General features: G+C 43.0%; 1 protein-coding gene across 5 annotated transcripts in view; it reads left to right on the top strand.

Moving 5' to 3' along the window:
- The window catches only part of LOC129697061 (probable E3 ubiquitin-protein ligase RNF144A-A), a 129,062-nt gene that overhangs the window by 63,035 nt on the left and 41,701 nt on the right, over nucleotides 1-24,326 (top strand). Inside the window, exon 9 of one of the 5 annotated variants that reach the window (XM_055635274.1) lies at nucleotides 638-2,038. The exons of the other annotated variants lie outside the window; for them this stretch is intronic. Within the exon in view, the coding sequence (XP_055491249.1) occupies nucleotides 638-769 (132 nt within the window). The 3' untranslated portion in view covers nucleotides 770-2,038. Of the gene's footprint in view, nucleotides 1-637; nucleotides 2,039-24,326 lie in introns of those variants that run through there. 5 annotated transcript variants of the gene reach the window in all.

Genomic DNA, 24,326 nt, shown 5'->3' with positions numbered 1-24,326 from the left:
TTTGATTTTTAAGAATTCATAATCTGAAACTGATGCATATTATTTGCATTATTTACAAAACTTATCTTGTTATTGAAATATATAACTTTGCAGAAATTGTTAATCATTGTAACCAATTTTAGCAATACAAAGAATGTGTTTGACAGACCAATGCCTGGTTTCCTGATGCTATTTGAGAAGGTGTAGATTTGAGGACATTTGGTCAGCAAATATTCTTTATTCCTGTGTAAGATATCTGCTTAATTTAGAAATTAAACGGGTTATTACACAATTTAATTGTCTGGAAAAGTCAGTTGTGACAGCTAAATGAAAAGGCCTGTGGGTGTGAAGATTGCCAGGTTTATAAGGTGAACATTTCCATTGACCATTAGTTGTATCACCTTGTAAACTGCTCATCAATTCCCATTTTTCTACCCGTTATGTCTGAATACTTTCATGTGATCATTAGGTTTTATCTCTGTTCCTTTTTGTTATTGTTACAATTGTTATCTTAAATCATTGGTTTACAAATGACAATAAAGAAATCTTCCATTTTCACCAGCTATTAACTCATTAAATATTCTTAGATGAAAGTTTAACATTTTCGGAATTATTGCATGGTATAGCAATCATATATTATCTTCGTTCTCTCCTTTAGGTAGTTGGAATATTTGCGGGCTTTGGCCTTTTGCTCTTAGTGGCATCACCTTTCCTCCTGCTTGCGACACCATTTGTCCTCTGCTGCAAGTGTAAATGTAACAAAGGAGATGATGATCCTTTACCCACATAAGCATGGAAAAAGAACCAGAAGGATGAAATTTTACAAACAGTCTTTCCTATATAACTATCATCTTAAATTGTCTGATTTTGGCCCAAGATATTCCCCAGTGTCAACATTTGTTTTCCCAGCTTACACAACTTCAGTGAATTAAAGAAGTGTGGAAAAGAAGGTTTTGGGCTATACAGGAGACAGTTTATTTCAAGTGAATGCACAAGAGTGTGACAGTGTACAAAACTCGTTGAGTTACTCCAGCATTTTGTGTCTATCTTAGAACGTGTTAAATGGTTTCAAAAGAAGCTGTATTCTAGACAGTGCTGGACATTTAAGAGTAAAACATAATAGATTGAATAGGGTTATATGCGGAAGGAAAATAATTAATTTTGGAATAAATTTGGAATAAATTGAAAATGGTTGTGATGTAAGGAGATGCTGCTGGATAAATAGAGAGAAAAAGCCTTCTCTCGAGATTGCAACAAATAATGATAGCTTCTCTACCATTATTTAAGGCAAATTCTATGAGAATTAGAGATTGTTTTATGTTTTTTTAAATCAGTCCTGTACTCTTTAATATAAAGAGCCAAATGTAAATGTTACTGTATATTACTGCTTTTGTGATTTTAATTGGGGATATAAAGGTTTCATAATTTTTATGTCATGATTTTTTTTCACGCCATTTATCTGGACTTGCTATCAAAATAATATTTCCACGTTTTTGTGTGGTTATTCACTGAATACATGAAGGTGCAGTTTCTTAATAGATATCTGCAATAATGTTTCTGTAATTTTGACAGATTGGAGAATGATTACTGATTATGGGACTGTGAACATGTAAACCTATGCAAAACTGATCACAATCTCAATGTCGGGATGATGTTTGTTGAGATTCATTCCTCAAAAATTACTGTGTTTTGCGCTGAGCGCAGATGAACTGAATTTTCATTTGATTTGACCAGCTAAAACTTACTAATTGCCTCTGGGGGAAAAATGACATGCCCTTTAAAGACTATAAATTGCGCTTTGCACAGCCTTTATGAAGTCCATTTTGTGATCTATTTCAAACGCATTAAGAATCACAATTTAAAAATATTAAACCATTTTAAGTCCTCTTCTAGAAATTACTACTTGGTCTGTGTAGTTGAAAGATGAAGACTTAGTAATTAGAGGCATGGATTGAGGAGGTAGGTAACGAAGTGGACAGGAAGTCCAATAGTTTTAAATGAACTGATTCTGAAACAAAAATCTAAGTAATAAGAGGAAGCTGGGTCACCAAAATAAAAACACATTGAGGAGTGAAATTGAGTTCTGCTGGTCAGCACGATCTTCTTGCCTGTTTGGATGTTTTGCTATCAAGTTCTTGTAGTGTATTCTTGTGTTTCATCTATATCGTAATTGGAAAGGATTTTATTCTAACTTCACAAAGTGTACAAATGTTACTGGCCATAGTAACCAGCAGGAAGAAAGTGGAAGGGGTTTTTTAATCACAGTTTATATATTTTCAATGTGTAATAATAGGGTTGGAAAGTGAATACAGTTCATTTTTGTGAAAATACAAATTAAGTCAAGCACATATAATATCAAGCAGCAAAACTAGGAAGCAGAATAACCAAAGGTACACAAAAATGCTGGGGAAACTCAGCGGGTGCAGCAGCATCTATGGAGCGAAGGAAATAGGCGACGTTTAGGGCCAAAACCCTTCTTCAGACTGATGGGGGGGGGGGGGGGGGGGGGGGGAAGGAAGGGAGGAGGAGGAGCCCGAGGGCAGGGGGATGGGAGGAGACAGCTCGAGGGTTAAGGAAGGGGAGGAGACAGCAAGGGCTAGCAAAATTGGGAGAATTCAACGTTCATGCCATCCGGACGCAAGCAACCCAGGCGGAATATGAGGTGCTGTTCCTCCAATTTCCTGTGTTGCTCACTCTGGCAATGGAGGAGACCCAGGACAGAACGGTCGGATTGGGAATGGGAGGGCGAGTTGAAGTGCTAAGCCACCGGGAGTACAGGTAGGTTATTGCAGACTGAGCGGAGGTGTTCGGCGAAACGATCGCCCAACCTCCGCTTGGTCTCCCCGATGTAAATCAGCTGAATTTTAGAGCAGCGGATGCAGTAGATGAGGTTGGAGGAGATACAGGTGAACCTTCAGTTTCTCCAGCATTTTTGTGTACCTTTGATCTTCCAGCATCTGCAGTTCCTTCTTAAGCAGAATAACCAGGTTGGTCTGTACTTGGAAAGGTTCATGAATTTTGGGATATCTTGGCTTCTTTCGAGGATGTTGAGGTGGAAATTGTAACTTGGGTTGGTTAGGTTCTGTTATTATTTTTTAATAATGGCAATTGTGAAATGTTTCATGCTTTTAATTTCCGTTTCCTAATATCAAAACAATTGCTGCACATTAAAATAGCTTTAGTTAGTATATGCACCAGTAACTGAGTGTTGCCAGTTTGCAGTTAGTTATAGGATTGTGGGATAAGATTACCATTGTACTTTGTCCTCCATTTTACTGGGATATCTGGTGGAATTTGCAGCTCTATATGTTGCTATCACTAGCTGAGCTTTTGTGTTGTGTTCTCATGGATTGATTGGAAACCTGGCTTCATTTTTTTTTTAGTTTTACTGTTTATGAAACAGTTAGAATCTGCACAACTGCTTCCTTGTCTAAGCAGACAGTAAGTATTTATCAATCTGACAATGCAAGTTGACACATTCTTATTCTCACCATTGACAGAAACTTCACACCATACCTTTGATTGACTCGGGTTAATAATTACTTTCCTTTATTGACCTGGATCAAATGGATGAAAATAACTTTGTATAATATAATGGAAATATAAAGAAAACTGCCAAATATGTATAATTCATAGTAACACCATGGAAGGTATGTATACAAATTAAGTGATTCCTTCCTTAAAATCAAAGGCATGCAGTCTGGGAGTGCAACAGTTTTCCCTTTATTCTCAACAAGACACGATTAAGGATGTGCATGCCATGGCTAATTCGTAGACTAAGAACTAAACTTAAGACATCTCTGGAGACATCTCACGGAATTATACCTTCTTTGCCTTCGGGGAGCAAAATGATTTGTTCTGCAACATTTTTACACATGAATTGAGGTTGATGCTGCGCAATGTAATGCAATATATATGAACCCAAATATTCTTGAGAGAACCTGAAATTAGAACGTATCTTTGATTTTGGAAGCTGGCGAAACTGTTCATTTGCCAGACCATTGGCTTCTGTTTAGTCTAACTGGACCAAATCTCAAAACATCGCTTGTCCATTCCCTCCATAGATGCCGCCTGAAGGCTGGGTTCCTCCAATACTTTATTTTGCTGCAGATTCCAGCATTTTCCTGCATCTCAATTAGCTACATTGTTTACTGCTGATACAATTGTCTGGTGGGTGGTGTTGAGGTGGCTGCAAGGACCCTGACCTCCAAACACTTATTACTGGTTAGGCAAGTGAAGACCCACGCATAAACTCTGCCCATTTCATTATCAAATTTGAATCAAGGGCTTACCTTTGGCATTGTGAACCATATAGATATGAACAGTCACGTGCAGTCTGTTTCAGCTGGTCATTCTGCATGTTTAAAGTTCAGTCAAGATGTTGCAACGGGCACACTTTTGCTTGCATGCAGCAAATAAACAGTCACCTCTTTCACCTTTATTTATCTTCCAAAACCAAACAGATTTTCAGTTTCCACTTTTCTTCTCTTCCCACCTCCATTGGATCTTTAAATAGACAATAGGTGCAAGAGTAGGCCATTTGGCCTATCGAGTCAGCACTGCCATTCACTGTGATCATGGCTGATCATCCACAATCAGTACCCCGTTCCTCCCTTGTCCCCATATCCCTTGACTCCGCTATCTTTAAGATAACCAGGGTAAAGCCAGGGTAGAGATCCAATCGGCCATTAAATTGTATCTCTCCCAAGTTGCTGATGGTTAATTGATCTTGATGAACGTTCATTAATGTGCAACAATGACAATCTCAGCCTTTGTTAAAGTCTCCATGATCTCAAAACTCGAAAGGAGACCAGTTGGACGTGGAAGCACTCATGGTTGCCTGGGGTTGGACAGTCAGATTTAGCCGTTTCATATTGCTTTAAGAATACTGGTTTATAAAGGAAGCAGAAAGAGAGATCTTCATAAATTCAAAATGTGGTAATGAAAATGAACACTTCATTCCTCTACTGGAAATCACAATAAAATGTTCAATTGTGGGTGACACAATAATGCCTGCAGCATGGCTTATGTGAGCGAAGATTTGAATATATTGGGATGATCCAGACTGTACCTTTTTATTCAATATTGCCATTCAATTCAAACTGCATTGGGTTTGACTCGATTTCCTTCTGTATCACTGGAAGCAGTTCCTAAAATTATTCTCAATTTGATGTTAGTCGCCACAAGTTAGGCAGCTATAGCAAGTCATCTGCTGTCCTCGTCCGATTGTTACTTTTTTGTAAAGCTTATGGATTTCTTAAATATATCACACAAAGCAAAAACCTATCAATGATGATAAAAGCACATGTGTTGATTTGTGGAAATCCTTGTGAAAAGGTCACACAATCTTAAAAACGGCGCATGACTCTATTTTGAGTTTACATTGAATTCGCCACACAAGAACAGAATATTCATCCTAACTGATTTATTTCATTTTGATCTCAACTGAACCTCTATTGCCTTTGCTCTCCATGTACTTACCTGGATTTCCCACAGTGGCGTCTGCTTTGCTTGCCTGAAAATTGCATTTTGTGTTTTGTGATTGATTTTTTTTGATCTTGCATATACACAGCATATTTTCTGGACATAAATATAAACTATATTGGTTTGGCATTAGAATAACTAATGCTCACTATATAATACATTTCATAATAAAAATATTTCAGGAGTAAACACAATAACTTTCAGTCATTGACCATATCATTTGGTCTTTAAATATTTTTAATGGAATCATAGTAACTTGTGTTGCAAAATGGGTTGCCTTTTACCTTTTATTGGTCCATTTTATGAAAGCAAAATGGTGGTAATTGTCGTGGGAACTTTTAATAATTTCTTCTTAGCTTTTTTTTAATGCAGGTATGTTGCCAAAAATGTTATTGTGTCTGTTTAAAAAAAAATATGAATGATAAGGAATGCCCAAATAATGTCAGCTTTATCTTTCCTCCTCTTTTCCAAAATGTTGCCAAGTGATTTAAGCCCAGTCTCTATTTCTGGTTTTGTAAACTGTATTGTGCTAAGGGTTCAATTTTATGCCTTAAAATGCTTGTGTGAACCATGTCAATGTTAAAGGAATTGATCTATATTTAAACCATAGCTCGCCAGTGCAAAATATTTGTATAATCCCATATAAATATATGAAACTCTCTATAATCTCGATTCTGTGTATTGCTCAGCAGCATGGACTAACCTTGTCTGTAAATAACTGTTTACAATTATATATAATTGGTATCTCACTTTTAAAAAATAAAAGAATGCAAGTATCCAAAATTCCTTTGTGCATAATTGTTATAAATCCTTAGTGTATTATAATATTGAAAGTGTACCGAAAAGGTTTTGACTGCATATAAACAGCACAGCCTCAAGTTCTTGACAAGGTCCTATGGACATTTGATTCTTCTATCAGCCTTTAACTTGGTCCATTAAAATTCCTAAAGGGCCTGTCCCACTTTCACGACTTCATTCAAAACCTCTGCCGAGTTTAAAGGACCTAAAAAATAAAATCAAGATCGTGGTAATCTACGAACTCCTACGACCTTCAACGACTATGTTCACAAACTCCTACGAGTATGTCTACGAATTCCCACGACTATTTTGATGCCCTCCTTACGAGTAAAAAGTTGCAATTTCTTTCATCCCAACCATTTTTTTTAAATTCGTGGACATTTTTTGATCGGGCTGGAAAAAACGTCCCGACTTACCTGATGCCACGCGTACCTACGGCTAGCATAACGAGCCACTACGATATATCTACGAACTCCTACGACCTCCTATGGACTCGTTACAAACATTCTGCGAGTTTGAATCAAGGGGAAAACTCGGGAGAATTCGTGAATTACCTCGTGAAAGTGGGACAGGCCCTTAAGACTTCCATCATAAAGAGGTAATATTTTCCCAAAACATTAGCTGTGCCACAAAAAAGCAGTCCGGTGACATCCCAGTGGTATACTTTTCCATTGCTTTTAAATAAACAAACAGTTAATGGCCTGGCAATTCTGGTCACCTCGGAAAGTCCGAAGAAGGGTCCTGACCTGAAACATCACCTAATGGGCCTGACCCACTTAGGCGATTGCAGGAGAATATTCAGTTTCCACATGTTGGGGGGTGGTTGCCGGAGAGTCGCCTTCATGGTCGTGAGGAATTCCCGCATTCTGGGAAGTAGTCGCAGCCTCATTATGGTCACCGCAAATTTTTCAAGCTGTTGAAAAATTAGCGGCGACCATAATGAAGTCGTCATGGAGAGTATCGAGAATTCACGTGCCATAGGTGGGTCGCCAGGAAGTCCTAGTAGGTTGCCAGGGGGTCAAAGGTTCACTTAGGTACAGGTGCACAACCATTTATCCGAAAGCCTTGGGACCAGACACTTGTCGGATTTCGGACCTTTTCGGATTTCCGAATGGAAGATTTTTAGCGTAGATTAGGTAGGTAGCGCGGGCGGCTTGAAAAGTCTGGAGCAGCTGCTTCCTCCCCGGAGACCGGGGAATCATTGCATGAATGTTAGTCAGTTAGTTTGGAGGGATTTTATGTGGTGATGGTGGTGGTGGTGGTGGGGTGGGGAGGGGGGTAAAGGGGGAAACTTTCATTCTTAGTCCCCTACCTGGCTGCCGACTCCCAACATCGCGGAGCTGGGGGCTCCGTCCGGCCGCGGGCGGCGCCGGTTGGAGCTCCGACCCCGGCAACTCTACCCCTGGCCGGACGCCCGTAGCCCCAGCTCCGCGATGTTGTGTGTCGGCGGCCACAGTGCTCTGGAGTTTACAGCACGGCGACCCGGTAAGGCATTGCCCGCTCCCCGCTGGTATCCCAGCGCTGCGACGCCGCCGACTCCCAACATTCGCGGAGCTGGGGCTGCGGGCGTCCGGCCGCGGGCCGCACTGGATTTGGAGCGCCGCGCAGCCAGGGGTAGAGTTGCCGGGGTCGGAGCTACAACCGACGCCGCCCGCGGCCAGATGCCCACAGCCCCAGCTGGGAGTTGGCGGCCACAGCGCTGCGGAGCTTACTGCACGGCGACCCGGTAAGGCATTGACCGCTCCCCGCCTCTCCGACCAGGTAGGGGACTAAGAATTAAAGTTTACCCCTTCACCCCCCCCCCCCCCCCCCCCCTTCACATAAAAGCCCTCCAAACTAACTGACTAACATTTAAGCAATGATTTACAGATGTTTAAGAGGCAGCCGCTACAGTAGTACAGACCTGGGTTGACCGTGGGTCGTTTCGGGTCAAGTTTGGCGCCAAACGCGAGCCTTGGTGTGCAGACGACATCCTGGAAAAAATGGCCGGTTTTCGGAGTTTTTCGGTTTCCGGAACTCCGGATAAAAGGTTGTGCACCTGTATTCGTAGGTTGTAGCCGGAGCTGACCGATGAATTTCATTGGGGGGGAAAAAAACGTAAGCAGTAGTTATCAGAACCAAGGATAACCAAGTTAATGTCCGCCGAGCTTGACAGCCATGTATCTCTGGCCACCTAATAGTTGTCTCCACTCCTTCTCCCCCTGCTCCCCCCCTCTTTTAAAGGACTTACCGTACACTGTGCTTTTTAGCTTTTTAATTACAGCGCCAATCTTACTGTTCATTGCGGTGTGCGTCTATCACATTGGCTTTGTACAGTGTGAATTTCACTCAGACAGCGCTCCCCCCGCTTGCCCTGCATAACGGGCTGATGAGGGGTGTGTGTGTGTGTATGTGTCATCCCCAATCAGTACACCGTTCCTGCCTTCTCCCCATATCCCCTGACTCCACTATCTTTAAGAGCCCAATCTAGCTCTCTCTTGAAAGTATCCAGAGTACTGGCCTCCACCGCCCTCTGAGGCAGAGAATTCCACAGACGTACAACTCTGTGTGAAAATAAAATGATACTCTGCATTTCTCTTTGGACTTTGGCCACAGGGAGAGGGTGCCTCTCATATTGTTTTCTTGAAACGGATGCCTACTACTAAGAATACAATTGCCTTGTGTGTAGATTGCATATAACAGCATAGTGGTATTGGTTTATTATTGTCATGTGTACCGAGGGACAGTGCTAAACTTTGTTTAGTGGGCTATCCAGGTAAATCATACGATGCACAATTGCAATCAAACCTTACGTGAGTACAACAGGTAGTGCAAAAAATGAAAGGCAGAGTGCAGAATATAGTGCTGCAGCTACAGAGAAAATGATTGTTAGTATTAACTCTTATATTTGTAAGACCAATCTATCATCCAGATCTATCTAGGATGAATTATTCTCAGAAGCGACACCCATCTCTGCGGAAGGGGCAGCAGCAGTGCAAGTGTTTGGTTGCACCTGGCCATGCTGTTGGAACCGAGTCAGAGGATGGAGGATGTCCCAGGATTTGGCAGGCACTGCAGTGATGTGTTGTGCTGTTACTAGGGTCATCCATTGTCCCCTCTGTCCTGCACAGATGTGAATGATTCAGAGGCCGCCTTTGAGGATGTGCACGCTTTGGCTCAATGTTGCAGCAAGCAACAACCTTCCTTCAGCATAAGAGATGGGTAATCTGATTATTAATTGAGTGGGATCTTGCTGTGTGTAAGGTCAGTGCACGTCAAAGGAAAGCTTGCTGTGGAAAGCTTTGTTCACCTTCATGTATGAGCCGGCTGTATCTGGCATTGCATGGACATTTGTAGCCCAGGTCAGGTCATTTCACACATCCTGTCTTTCTTGGCTACAGCTGGTTACTTGGACGTAACCTGCTGTGTTCAGCAGTGTGAGTTGGGGTACTTCAAGTGTTCATCCAGGAACCTTTTCACTCTGATGAGGATTTCTATCTTGAGTACCACCTCAGGCAGTCATTTCCAAACCTCACATGCTCTAGGTAAACTTCCTCATGTAACATAGTGCTAATTAGGTTAACTATAATCGCCCTCCATATTGACTCTGGTTTTCTCATTAAATTCTTTACAATTTAATCACTTTTAGCCTTTGCAGTTCCAAAGAAAACAGCCTTTGCCTCTTCAATCACTTCTCTATCTCTGGTTATATTCATGCAAACCTTGGGTGCTCTCAAATCCCTCATGTTTTCTGAAGGCCAGGAACACACATCATATTCCAACCAATGTTTTACACAGTGATAGTGTGAACACGCTGCTCATATGAGCTGTGCCTCAACCAAGCAAGGTAGACACGCATATGTCACACTAACTATACATAGGCAACCTTCAAGAATCTCGAGACACCAATCTGAGCTTCTCTGTTTCTCTGCTATGTTTAGATCCATCTATTGATTGTTTGGTTCCTTAAGTATACAATCTTGCAATAGCTCAGATCAAATTTCATCTGTCACCACTGCCAGTTAAAAGGTTCAAACTGAGCAAAACATACATACATACTCACATATTTGAGGTTTTTGGGGTTCACTCCTGGACTCCCAGGCAATGCTTTGTTCCAGTTCTTGAGGTTTAGATTCCTGGGATGTCCAGACTGATTCCTGGGATGTCAGGACTTTCATATGAAGAAAGACTGATAGACTCGGCTTGTACTCGCTAGAATTTAGAAGATTGGGGGAGGGGGGGATCTTATAGAAACGTACAAAATTCTTAAGGGGTTGGACAGGCTAAGTGCAGGAAGATTGTTCCCGGTGTTGGGGAAGTCCAGAACAAGGAGTCACAGTTTAAGGATAAGGGGGAAATCTTTTAGGACCGAGAGGAGAAAAACATTTTTCACACAGAGAGTGGTGCATCTCTGGAATTCTCTGTCACAGATGTTCGTTGAGGCCAGTTAATTGGCTATATTTAAGAGGGAGTTAGATGTGGCCCTTGTGGCAAAAGGTATCAGGGGGTATGGAGAGAAGGCAGGTACAGGATACTGAGCTGGATGATCAGCCATGATCATATTGAATAGCGGTGCAGGCTCGAAGGGCCGAATGGCCTACTCCTGCACATATTTTCGATGTTTCTATGTTTACATGTTGTACAGGCATAAGGACCCGCTGAGTCCTTCAGGTATTCTGTTTTTCTTCCAGATTCCAGCATTTGCAGCCAATCCAATCGAGCTAAAGCTTCAGATTTACCTTCAGATTCCTTGCACTCTGTACAGAATCTCTTATTAGCGGTTATTTTCAGCGTACTGTTTATGGATGAAGAGTTGTCGATGTCACAAGTTCCCTCCCATCAACCCCCTCAGCTCGAAGTAAGGACAGCAAACCTCCTAAATGCAAATGGTGGTCAACGATCAGTTACTACTCAAAATGATTTTCCTTCTTCAAATTAGACAATGACATGTTCGTCGTCATAAGGTCATATACTCATACAGCAGGAAAGGTTTCATGCTATTAAGCTTGGCCTTCCAAATATTTAAAATTATTTCAATGTATTGATGGTGGTAGCCAAGACAATCCACCAATTTTGATATAATTATGTAACAATAACACAAATCATAAAAGCATGCAAACTGAAAGCTCACAACCTCCACACAAGGTCTGGCCTGAAAGTTTTCCAAAAGTTAAGGTTTGTTGCCTGGCAAACATTGATAAGCCAAGCAAGGATCATACTTTGAAACATATTGTTTAAGCTCAATGTCATTCAAGACCTATATTAGCAACTTTGACCTCTTTGAATACAATCTCCACATGGTATGTGTTGAATGACAAACTAATATTAGTTCTCTACGCAACACAGCTGGCATCCAATGTTGCTGTTCTTTGAATATCAATTCCCCTTGGATAAATAGTTCACCTTGGATGGCCAAGTGGGTGGAGCCATTCAGATTCCTCAGATTTGTCATAAAGCCAGCCATGTGGAATAATAGCATACAGCTGCTCCTGAGCCTGCTTATTTGCTACAAGATTATTATCAAGTTGCTGTCATTTCATCTCCAAATGGAAGCGACTTGAAGCAATCATTTTCGTCCAGCTGATGTAAAATCATAGAAAACTAGGCTCCCCCAACGCAGGCTTCCCTACCCATAGCCCCCACGGGAGACGTGGTCTTCCAACTCAAGCTGTTCAGGACTCAGCAGTGCGGCTGTTTTTAAATGGCGTCTTTAAGGCGAGATTCGGGCACCAGCAGCCGTTATGGTCGCTGGCCAGCAGGAGGCGACAAAATGTTAACTGCAGAGAACAGAACCACTTTTAGTTTATTTTCCGAAACAAGGAATCTGTAATTAAATTAGCTCAGTTTGAACATAGAACACAAAGAGGTAGAGCTGCTGCCTTAAAGCGCCCGAGAACCGGGTTCGATCCTGACTATTGGTGCTGTATGTATCGAGTTGATACATTCTCCCTGTGACTGCATGGGTTTTCTCTGGGTGCTACGGTTTCCTCCCACACTCAAAAGACGTGTTGGTTTGGAGGCTTTGTTTAAATTGTGAAAACACACCATCAGATTCAGGGACAGTTTCTTCCCAGCTTCCCATCAGGCAACTGAATCATTCCATCACAACCAGAGAGCAGTGCTGAACTGCTATCTACATCTTTGGTGATCCTTCAACTATCCTTGATCGGACTTTGCTGGCTTAACCTTACACTAAACGTTATTCCCTTATCATGTACAGTATCTATACACTGTAAATGGCTCGATTGTAATCATGTATTGTCTTTCTGCTGACTGGATAGCATGTAACAAAAGCTTTTCACTGTACCTCGGTTCACGTGACAATAAAATAAACTAAACTGTCCATAGTGTGTAGGATAGTGCTAGCATACAGGGATCGCTGGGCAGCATGGATTTGGTGGGCCGAGGGGCCTGTTTCCACTCTGTATCTCTAAAGTCTAAACATAGAACCTTATAGCACAGGAACAGGCCCTTAGGCCCACATGTTTTGTGCTGACATGATGCCAAGTTAAACTGATCTCATCTGCCTGTAGATAAACAAAAATGATGGAGAAACTCAGCGGGTGAGGCAGCATCTACGGAGCAAAGGAATAGGTGATGTTTCAAAGGTCGAGACCCTTCTTCAGACTGCCCGTACATGATCCATATCCCTGTACTTCCATATGCCTATTCACAAGCCTCTTAAACACCATTATCATATTGTATCTGCCTCCACCATCAGTACAGCTGCTGAGAATGTCAGAAGAATGTTTGCATAGTTTTGTATATATTTTGAATAAAGTTTATTTTTGAAAAAGATTAACCATAGTTCTGATGGGTGTTGGGAAAATTAGGAGGGGGAGCTGATAGGCATGTGAAAGACAATAGTTACAGGGAAATAAGCTGGTTTAGATTTCATAGGTCGTGTGTCTTCCTACATTATAAAACTATGTGAGAAATTATCTCGGGTATAGCCCATTAAGAATCTGCGGGTCGCTCTCAATAGCTGTTCCTGTGCCATTCCCTCTCTCCCCATCCCTCCTCCAGTCTAGTCCTCTGACCAGTCTGACTATCCTCGTGATTAAATGTTATTGTTATATGCCTTGTTGTCACTTTCCCTTTAGCTAACAATGATCTATTCTACATTTTCCTTGAGCTTCGTTCCCTTTGATTTCTCGTTTTCACACCTTCCCCTTCCATATCTCTGTGTCTCCCTCTCCCCTGACTCGGAATGAAGAAGGTTCTCGACCTGAAACGTCACCCATTTCTTCTCTCCAGAGATGCTGCCTGTCCTGCTGAGTTATTCCAGCATTTTGTGTCTATCTTCAATGTAAACCAGCATCAGCAGCTCCTTCCTACACATTTCTATTCCTTCCAGGAGCTAGATGAGTTTACAGTAAGTCTTTGGTGGAATGTATTTTATTCACATTATTGCATTTTAACTGATGATATTTTGGTCTGGGAATAATAGCAGAAAATGCTGAGAAACAGAGTTATAGGAGCCAGGATGTCAGTAAACATTGATTCAGTTTCACGGGTGCATGGTACTGATTCAAGGACAAGTGGTTATTGCATGACAACAGTAAAATCTATGCACCGCAGGGTTTAAAAGTGCACATGTTGCTAAAGAAAACTGATCCCAATGAGGTCTTGAAAAATTGGGGTCAGCCCCAGTGCAGTGGTGTTTTGCCAGGAGGAGGGTTAAAGAATGGTTAAACCAATAAATCTATTTTTCAATATATAGAGCCCTCTGCTTTGGATCATGATCCCGACAATGGACATTGCAGATTACGACACTCAATCTGAGCAAGAAACACAGTGCTGGAGATACTCAATAGGTCAGGCAGTATCTGTGGAGGGAAACAGACAGATGCCAATTTGGGTCAGGGCTCATCAAGGGTGTTACCCCCAAAATTAGTTTATTTTTCTGAGTGGATGTTGTCTGACCTGCAGTTTGTTTTCAACGTAAGATTAGAACATCCGCAGTCCCTGAAGTCTAAATTTTGTTCCAAATTGGCTGAGCATTTGAGCTGGATCTATGAAATAAGAACAAATGTAAATATAATCATATGACATTCCTCATAAAACATATTCCCAAGAACATGTCATCATACTACAACTAATTTCACCTTGAATGGTAATTATCTACAAGCAAAAGCTGCACTGTATATGTGTGATGCATATATGTAGTTATATTGATGTTTTGAACATTCATAAATATAGAATCACCATGAATTTCATAGAGCAAGTAATACAAAAACAGGAAAACACATCTAGAACTAGCAAGTATACAAAACAACCAGAGAAAAAAATTGAAACAATATAATTGATTGCTGAATATTGTGTTTCCTGGACCAGGCTGAATGCATAGGAGGATTGGGGGAAGGAACTGCAGATAATGGTTTGCACCGAAGATAGACGCAAAATGCTGGAATAACTCAGTGGGACAGGCAGCATCTCTGGGGAGAAGGAATGGCAGGGCCGGCCTTAAACCGATTGGATCGATTGCTCCCAATTGGGCCCCGCGAGTAAGGGGGCCCTGCGCCAGAGTAATCTCTCGGCTCAGGTAGATCTACCCCAGGTGGAGGGGGGAGAGAGGGATGGAGAGAGGGATGGAGAGAGAGTAGAGGGGTGGAGGGGGAAGAAAGGGGTAGACGGGGAGGGGAAATGGAGAAGGGGCAGCGGGGGCGCTCCCGCCCCTCCAGTCGCCGTGCTTCACACACACAGCCCCGGCTTCATCCCTCTCCCTCCCCGGGGAGACGGGTGAACAATACACGGAGGGCCGGGCCAGGAGTTGGAGCAACGTCTACAAACATCGGCCTCAGCTCACACCCACCCGCCCAAACCCCGGCATCCACTCATGCCGCCGGCCCTTTCCCTCCCTTCTCTCCTTCCCTTCTTCCCTCCCTCCCACCCTTCTCTCTTTCCCTCCCTCCTTCCTCTCTCTTTTCCCTTCTCTCATTCACTCCACCCCTTCTTTCTCTCCTTCCCTCCCTCTCTCTACTTCCCTCCCTCCCTTCTGTCCTTCCTCCCTTCTCTCCCTCCCTCCCACCTTCCCTCCCTTCTCTCCCTCCCTCTCTCCCTCCCTCCTCTCCTTCCCTCCCACACACACATAACGCACAGCCAACTAACACACATACATAACCCACAGACAACTAACACACACAACTAAGTTAGGATGGGGTAGAAGCCCAAAGGGTAGGATGGGGCTGAAACCCAAAATTTAATGCCTGTACTGGTTTTTCACCAATGGTTATTGGTTTTCCAGGATCTATTTAATTAATTCACTTTTTTTTTCATTTCACAGTCACTAAAAGAAGTGGTATTGTAACTATGTACTTTTCAGAGGTGATCTACACATTTTGTTTGTTACTTGTAGGCTTACATGTATGCAATTTTATATTAAAATGTAACTTAGATCTGTTTAGTCCATTAAGTCGCAGGCACTTTTTATGCGCACATTTTGATTACTTTCCATTCTACCATAGAGATATAAAGTCTTTAATAGACTTTAATTATATTTCTACGAATCAACAGACCTTCGCTGGGAACCTGGGGCTCACAAAAATAGTTCCCAATTGGGCCCCGCAACTCCTAAGGCTGGCCCTGGGAATGGGTGATGTTTCATCACCCACTCCTTCTAATCAGAGATGCTGCCTGTCCCGCTGAGTTACTCCAGCATTTTGCGTCTATCTTTGGAAGAATGGAGGAAACAGGCACAGTCACTAAACAGGTTTTTCTTTTGCAAGTTGACAGCTACTTTTTCAAAATAGAGAGATGAATGGCATCTATTGAAAACCCTTTGACTAATGTAAATTAGAGACTAGAGAGTAATGTAAACCTTTCTTCTTATAAGGAGGTTGGATCACACAATTCTCTCCCTTAAGCTATGGTGCGGGCAGAGTCCATAAATTCATCCAAGGGAATTTAGCATTTATTGGGAAATAATAATTCTAAACAATAATTCTAAACAGGAGTAAGCAGCATAGCTGTTGAAATTAACAAGCTGTTTTATATGAAGATGATCACTAACAAATAATTAATGAACTGAATAGGTTTTCACTATGTCATAACCTCACATAATTTTCCTTAACATCCAGAAAAAAATGGTGCAAAATGGAAATATGTGTACAATCAACCACTTGTTAAATATTCAGACTGATTTACCATTTAGAAATAATCATGTTACAGTGAATGGCAGTGTCCTATGATCAGCATCAAGTATCATGAGCTTTGGAATGAAATGAACAATTATCTTATTTCAGATGCTGTGTGGGAATGCTGTCCATTATTGCCAATTGTCCATTATAACTGAGTGAGGGATTACGGAGTAATAGAGTATCATTGCATTAGCAGAATCAAAGAACTGGAGATGCTTGTTAATACACAAAAGGATACAAAGTGCTTGAGTAACTCAGCATGGTCAGGCAGCAACTCTGGAGAACATGGTTAAGTGACGTTTCAGTCGAGACCCTTGTTCCCGACCACTTATCCGTGTACTCCAGAGATGTTGCCTGACGTGCTGAGTTACTCCAGCACTTTGCATCCTTTTGTGCATTAACCAGCATCTGCAGTTCTTTGTTTCTACAATGTGATTGTGATGATGCACTAACCTCCCACTAAATCCTGCAATAGGAGGCGGTGGTGGCGCGACTCACTGTTGCAGCGGCCCCTACAGCCTGTCTGTCTTTTTTTTAATTTATGTCTAGTTAAATGTAGTTGTTTGTGTTTTTTAACAGTGTTTTTAACTGTGTATATGTGGCGGGCGGGGGGGGGGGGGAAGGGGGAAACTTTTAAAAATCTCTTCCCTGTACGTGAGACCCGACCTTTTCCTTGTCGGGTCTCCATTGTCGTTGAGGCCTAGCACCGTGGAGCGGCCTCCAGCCTGAACGACCTGGGGGCTCCAGTCCCGGAGCCTGCGGAGCTGCGGACTTACCATCATGGGGCTGGCCGGCATCGGGGCGGGGGAAGGGGCTCCCGTAACGGAGCTCCCGTAACGCAACTTCTCCAGCCCGTGTTGCGGGGTTGGAATGACCCGGAGCGGGGCCGTACATCGCCCGGTGCGGCTTCATGCCCCGCGCGACTTCATGGCCGTGGGACATTCCAGCGCCCGCCGGGGGCTCCAACTTTGTGACATTTAGACCAGGAGTGGGGCCGTAAATCGCCCGGCACGGCCTAAAATGGCCGTGGGACTTATCATCGCCCGCCTGGGGCTTGGACATCGGGAGAGAAATGGAGAACAGGGGAGAGAAAAGACTTTGCCTTCCATCACAATGGGTTCACTGTGATGGATGTTTTTGTAAAGGGAATTGTGTGTATGTCTGTAGGATATTGTCTTTGTTTGTATGGCTATGGAAACGGAGTTTCGTTTGAGCCTCACTGAGGTTCAAATGACATGTAATAAATATTGTATTGTATATTGTATATTGTACTCCCAGAGAGAAGGCCACTGAGCTGGTTGGCGGACTGGATAGAGACTTTTCATCGAAGGTAGACACAAAATGCTGGAGTAACTCAGTGGGTGAGGCAGCATTTCTAGAGAGAAGGAATGGGCGACATTTGGGTTGAGATTATTCTTCAGACTTTTCATGTTCCTCCAGAAGGAGAGGGTGGGTGCAAAGCAAACTCTTGACAGAAGTTCATCATGTGAATTCCTAATTATTGGTGATCATCTGGGATTTTTATTACATTGTATAAAATAATTGCTTGTTGTATATTTATTTATTGTGATGTTGTGTTAATGTGTCTGCACAGCTGGAGCAAGTAAGAATTCCATTGCCCCATTCTTGGTGCATATGACAATTAAACACTTGACAAAAAAACAGAGCTGGAGAAACTCAGCAGCTCAGGCAGCATCTGAGGAGATAATGGACAGCAAACCTTTGCGGCTTGGGACTCTTTTTCAATTTGAAGAAGCGTTCCGACCTACTGTTTGATCTAAATGGATTTAGTGAATTTCATAAAGAGTGAGCTTCAATCATTTTTGCTGATTTGAAAAATATCCATAGAGCCTTTTGTGAGGGAGAGAGGATGAGGAATCTTTGCCCAGCAGCAATGTGAAGGCACAGAACAAATCATCTTTCATTGGCAAAACACAAAGTTCTGGAGGAACTCAGTGGGTCAGGCAGCGTCTGGGGAGGGATTGGGCAGGTGACGTTTTGGGTCAGGACCCTTCTCTTAACCTGAATTCTCGTCTGTCTATTCTCACTAAAGATGCTGCCTGAACCACAGAGTTCCCGCAGGGCTTTGTGTCTTTCTCAAGATTCCAGCATCTGCAGTTTCTTGTGTCTCCCTTCATTGGGATTGGCTCAGAAGGTCTAACATAACTATGCAAAATATCAGTGTTAGAGGATCCTTTTTGCTTGGCTAATGTTTGAATAATATGATGTGGTTTATCCATGCATTCTAATGCTGTGCATCATCAGTCCCAACTGTGATGTTACAATTTTCTGTGTTCCAAGGGGATTTATTAAAGTGATTTTTGGCTCCATTAATTCCTTGTAATAGCACAAATGAGATTTAGGAGATTTACAACACAAATGCTTCATCAGGACATCCCATTATTCAATGCATACTCATTTTGAGTGGATCAATAATAGAAGAAATTACATTGCAATAATTGTTCCAAGTGGAAAATGGCCTTATAAATGTTGCGAATTATAAGAACAGGTGAGATTTAAATGTTAAATTTGATAAAAAAATCAAATATGCAAATGCTTGCAGGCTAAAAATGCTGCATTTATCATAGAAACATAGACATAGAAAATAGGTGCAGGAGTAGGCCATTCGGCCCTTCGAGAGTCCATTCAATATGATCATGGCTAATCATCGAACTCAGTATCCTGTACCTGCCTTCTCGCCATACCCCCTGATCCCTTTAGCCACAAGGGCCACATTGAACTCCCTCTTAAATATAGCCAATGAACTGGCCTCAACTACTTTCTGTGACAGAGAATTCCACAGATTCACCACTCTCTGTGTGAAAAATGTTTTCCTCATCTCCGTCCTAAAAGATTTCCCCCTTATCCTTAAACTGTGACCCCTTGTTCTGGACTTCCCCAACATCGGGAACAATCTTCCTGCATCTAGCCTGTCCAACCTCTTAAGAAACCCCGTAAGATTCTATAAGATCCCCCCTCAATCTTCTAAATTCTAGCGAGTACAAGCCGAGTCTATCCAGTCTTTTTTCATATGAAAGTAGTGACATCCCAGGAATCAGTCTGGTGAACCTTCTCTGTGCTCCCTCTATGGCAAGAATGTCTTTCCTCAGATTAGGAGACCAAAACTGTACGCAATTCTCCAGGTGTGGTCTCACCAAGACCCTGTACAATTGCAGTAGAACCTCCCTGCTCCTATACTCAAATCTTTTTGCTATGAAAGCTAACATACCTTTCGCTTTCTTCACTGTCTGCTGCACCTGCGTGCCTACTTTCAATGACTGGTGTACCATGACACCCAGGTCTCGTTGCATCTACCCTTTTCCTAATCGGCCACCATTCAGATAATAGTCTACTTTCCTGTTTTTGCCACCAAAATGGATAACCTCACATTTATCCACATTATACTGCATTTGCCATGCATTTTCCCACTCACCCAGCCTATCCAAGTCACCTTGCAGCCTCCTAGCATCCTCCTCACAGCTAACACTGCCCCCCAGCTTCGTGTCATCCACAAACTTGGAGATGTTGCACTCAATTCCCTCGTCCAAATCATTAATATATATTGTAAATAGCTGGGGTCCCAGTACTGAGCCTTGCGGTACCCCACTAGTCACTGCCTGCCATTGTGAAAATGACCCGTTTACTCCTCCTCTTTGCTTCCTGTCTGCCAGCCAGTTCTCTATCCACATCAATACTGAACCCCCAATACCGTGTGCTTTAAGTTTGTATACTAATCTCTTATGTGGGACCTTGTCGAAAGCCTTCTGGAAGTCCAGATATAACACATCCACTGGTTCTCCCTTATCCACTCTACTAGTTACATCCTCAAAAAATTCTATAAGATTCGTCAGACATGATTTACCTTTCATAAATCCATGCTGAATTTGTCCAATGATTTCACCACTTTCCAAATGTGCTGCTATCGCATCTTTAATAACTGACTCTAGCAGTTTCCCCACTACCGATGTTAGACTAACTGGTCTGTAATTCCCCATTTTCTCTCTCCCTCCTTTTTAAAAAGTGGGGTTACATTAGCTATCCTCCAATTCTCAGGAACTACTCCAGAATCTAAAGAGTTTTGAAAAATTATCACTAATGCATCCACTATTTCTGGGGCTACTTCCTTAAGTACTCTGTGATGCAGCCTATCTGGCCCTGGGGATTTATCTGCCTTTAATCCATTCAATTTACCTAACACCACTTCTCGGCTAACTTGGATTTTACTCAGTTCCTCCATCTCATTTGACCCCTGGTCCCCTGCTATTTCCAGCAGATTATTTATGTCTTCCTTAGTGAAGACAGAACCAAAGTAGTAATTCAATTAGTCTGCCATGTCCTTGTTCCCCATGATCAATCCACCTGTTTCTGACTGCAAGGGACCTACATTTGTTTTAACTAATCTTTTTCTCTTCACATATCTATAAAAACTTTTCCAGTCAGTTTTTATGTTCCCTGCCAGTTTTCTTTCATAATCTATTTTCCCTTTCCTAATTAAGCCCTTTGTCCTCCTCTGCTGGACTCTGAATTTCTCTCAGTCCTCTGGTAGGCTGCTTCTTCTGGCTAATTTATATGCTTCATCTTTTGTTTTGATACTATCCCTGATTCCCCTTGTTATCCACAGATGCACTACCTTCCCTGATTTATTCTTTTGCCAAACTGGGATGAACAATTGGTGTAGTTCATCCATGCAGTCTTTAAATGCCTTCCATTGCATATCCACCGTCAATCCTTTAAGAATCAATTGCCAGTCTATCTTGGCCAATTCACATCTCATACCCTCAAAGTTACCTTTCTTTAAGTTCAGAACCCTTGTTTATGAATTAATTATGTCACTCTCCATCCTAATGAAGAACTCAACCATATTATGGTCACTCTTGCCCAAGAGGCCATGCACAACAAGACTGCTAACTAACCCTTCCTCATTACTCAATACCCAGTCTAGAATAGCCTGCTCTCTCGTTGGTTCCTCTACATGTTGATTTAGATAACTATCCCGCATACATTCCAAGAAATCCTCTTCCTCAGCACCCCTGCCAATTTGATTCACCCAAGCTATATGTAGATTGAAGTCACCCATTATAGCTGTTTTACCTTTGTTGCACGCATTTCTAATTTCCTGTTTGAATCTATCCCCAACTCCACTACTACTGTTAGGTGGCCTGTACACAACACCCACTAGTGTTTTTCTGCCCCTTAATATTTCGCAGCTCTATCCATATCGATTCCACATCCTCCAAGCTAATATCCTTCCTTTCTTTTGCGTTAATCTCCTCTCTAACCAGCAACGCTACCCCACACCGTTACCCTCGGGCTGGGCCGCCCTCATGGGAGCGCCATTTCCCTCGGGCTGGGCCGCACTCACGGGAGTGCCGTTCCACCTTCGAGTTGGGCCGCCCCGATGGGAGCGCCGTTCCACCCTCGAGCTGGGCCGCCCTCACAGGAGCGCCGTTACCCTCGGGCTGGGCCGCCTCGACAGGAGCGCCGTTACCCTCGGGCTCGGCCGCCCACACGGTAGCGTCTCAGCCCCTTGCCAGGCCGCCCTCACGGGAGCGTCACAGCCCCACACGGGAGCGCCGTTCCAGCCCCGAGCTGGGCCGCCCTCACGGGAGCGAGCCCAGGGCACAACACTCTTACCCCTTATACAATAATGTTGAAAAGTGGCCCTGTTTGATTTTTGCCCTGGATTTGTCTGCCTGCCACTTTTACTTTTCACCTTGCTACCAATTGCTTCTACCCTCATTTTACACCCCTCTGTCTCTCTCTGCTCACACATTTAAGAAACCCTTTCCCTTTAACTCCATCTACGACTATCCCATTTGACACCCCACCCCCCTTATTCAGCTTAAAACCACCCGTGTAGCAGTGGCAAACCTGCCTGCCAGAATGCTGGTCCCCCACCTGTTAAGATGCAATCCGTCCCTTTTGTACAGTTCCCCCTTACTCCAAAACAGATCCCAGTGATCTAAGAATCTAAATCCCTGCCCCGTGCACCAGTTCCTCAGCCACACATTCAGGTCCCGTATCTCCCTGTTCCTGCTCTCACCAGCACAAGGAACTGGAAGCAAACCGGAGATAACAACCCTGGAGGTCCTATTTTTCAGCATTTTTCCAAGCTCTCTAAAGTCACGCTGCAGAATATTCATCCCCTTCTTTCCAACATCGTTTGTGCCAACATGCACTACCACTTCCGGCTGTTCACCTTCGCCCTTGAGGATTTTCTGCACTCTGTCCGTGACATCCTTGATCCTGGCACCAGGAAGGCAGCACACCATCCTCGCATCCCGTCTGTTGCCGCAGAAACCCCTGTCCGTACCTCTCACAATGGAGTCTTCCGCTACAATGGCGTTGCCTGACTTTGGCCTTTTTGGTTTTGGCTCAACAGCCCTTTTTGCCTCACAAGCCAGAGCGCCGCTCAGTGTGTTAACGTCTTCTGTCCCGACAGCTTCTAATTGGGTGAACCTGTTCACAAGAGGTAAAACACCCAGGGACGTTTGCATTCCATGCTTCACTCCCTTTCTCACCGTCAACCACCTTCTCTCTTCCAGTACCTTAGGTGTAACAATTTCACTGTATGACTTGTCGAGGAACGACTCAGTTTCTCGGACGAACCTGAGGTCATCCACTTGCTTCTCCAGTTCCCCAACACGGTCCTTCAGGAGCTCTACCTGGATGCACTTCTCACATTTGTAGCAGCCAGAGGCACCAGCAGTGTCCTTGACCTCCCACATACTGCAAGCATCACACTGAATCAGCTTGCCTGACATCTCCTTCTTTCGTCTCTCCCTCTCCAGTGTTTTGCGGAGCCTCCTCTCCTCAGCCTCCTCATTTATAGACTCTCAAGCCAAAGACTCACACTTTTCTCACAGGGCACTTCCCTCACAAGGCCGCTCCCGAAGAGCCGTCTTGCTTATATTGACTGGTAAATTGCCTAATTTACAAACCAAATTCCTCAGCTTTCAATTGTTTTCCCCCCTCTCACTTCTAACTCTTCTCCCACTTGGGCTAGAGCCAATCAGTGTTTTCTCCTGCTGCTCTTTGTTGCTGTTGCTTCCAAATCCACAGGAGCTCTGAGGAAAATTTAGTCTTTATTTCAGGATAGCAACCGCTCCTGCACTAATCTGAATCCTGTATCCCCATAGAAGCTGCCACATCTATAACATTATAATAGCATTTTGTATTAATCTGAGGGAACGCCATAAAAATTTGATTCACGGACAAGATATTTTTCCAGACCTGATTTTGACCAAGATTTAGAAACAGTAGTGCCTGTCGAATGTGTGGTGAACTTTCCCTAAATGTTACTTGCTGACTGTAAGTGGCTCGTGATTTTGAATCTAACCTGTTTACAGCATCACTTTAAATCTGTAAAAGAATTAAAAGGAATCTTGCAGTGATAGGAAAAGTGCAGGTGAACAGAAAGTTCAGTAAATAGTATACAGAGTGTGGTTCTAATTGTGATAAGAGGTCTTGGAACATTAAGAATACAATAAACGTTAGAAGATAGGAAGGTGAATAGGCCACCCAGGCACTCAACAATGCCCTGCCACTTAATATGATCAATAGCTGATCTGTCCGCACATCCCCTGCTCCGGATCATCATCGCCTTGATTACCCAAACGTTCAAAAGGTGATCAACCTCCTCTTTTAATAATAATAATAATAATAATAATAATAATAATAATAATAATAATAATAATCTTATTTATATAGCACATTTTTAGTCAACTTGCATTGACCCCAAAGTGCTTCACATAATTACACTACATTTACACACAGGCAAAGGTGGGTGAAGTGTCTTGCCCCAAGGACACAACGACAGTATGCACTCCAAGCGGGATTCGAACCGGCCTACCTTCCGCTTGTTTTAAAAAAATATTCGTCCCTCAGGATGGGGATTGTTACAAGTTATTTCCTAGTACAGGTGCACAACCTTTTATCCGACAGCCT

This window comes from Leucoraja erinacea, chromosome 5 (genome assembly GCF_028641065.1).
Source record: "Leucoraja erinacea ecotype New England chromosome 5, Leri_hhj_1, whole genome shotgun sequence".
In the NCBI taxonomy this organism is placed as follows: domain Eukaryota; kingdom Metazoa; phylum Chordata; class Chondrichthyes; order Rajiformes; family Rajidae; genus Leucoraja; species Leucoraja erinaceus.
Note: the sequence above shows the minus strand (reverse complement) of the source record. Positions and strands in the feature narration are given on the sequence as shown.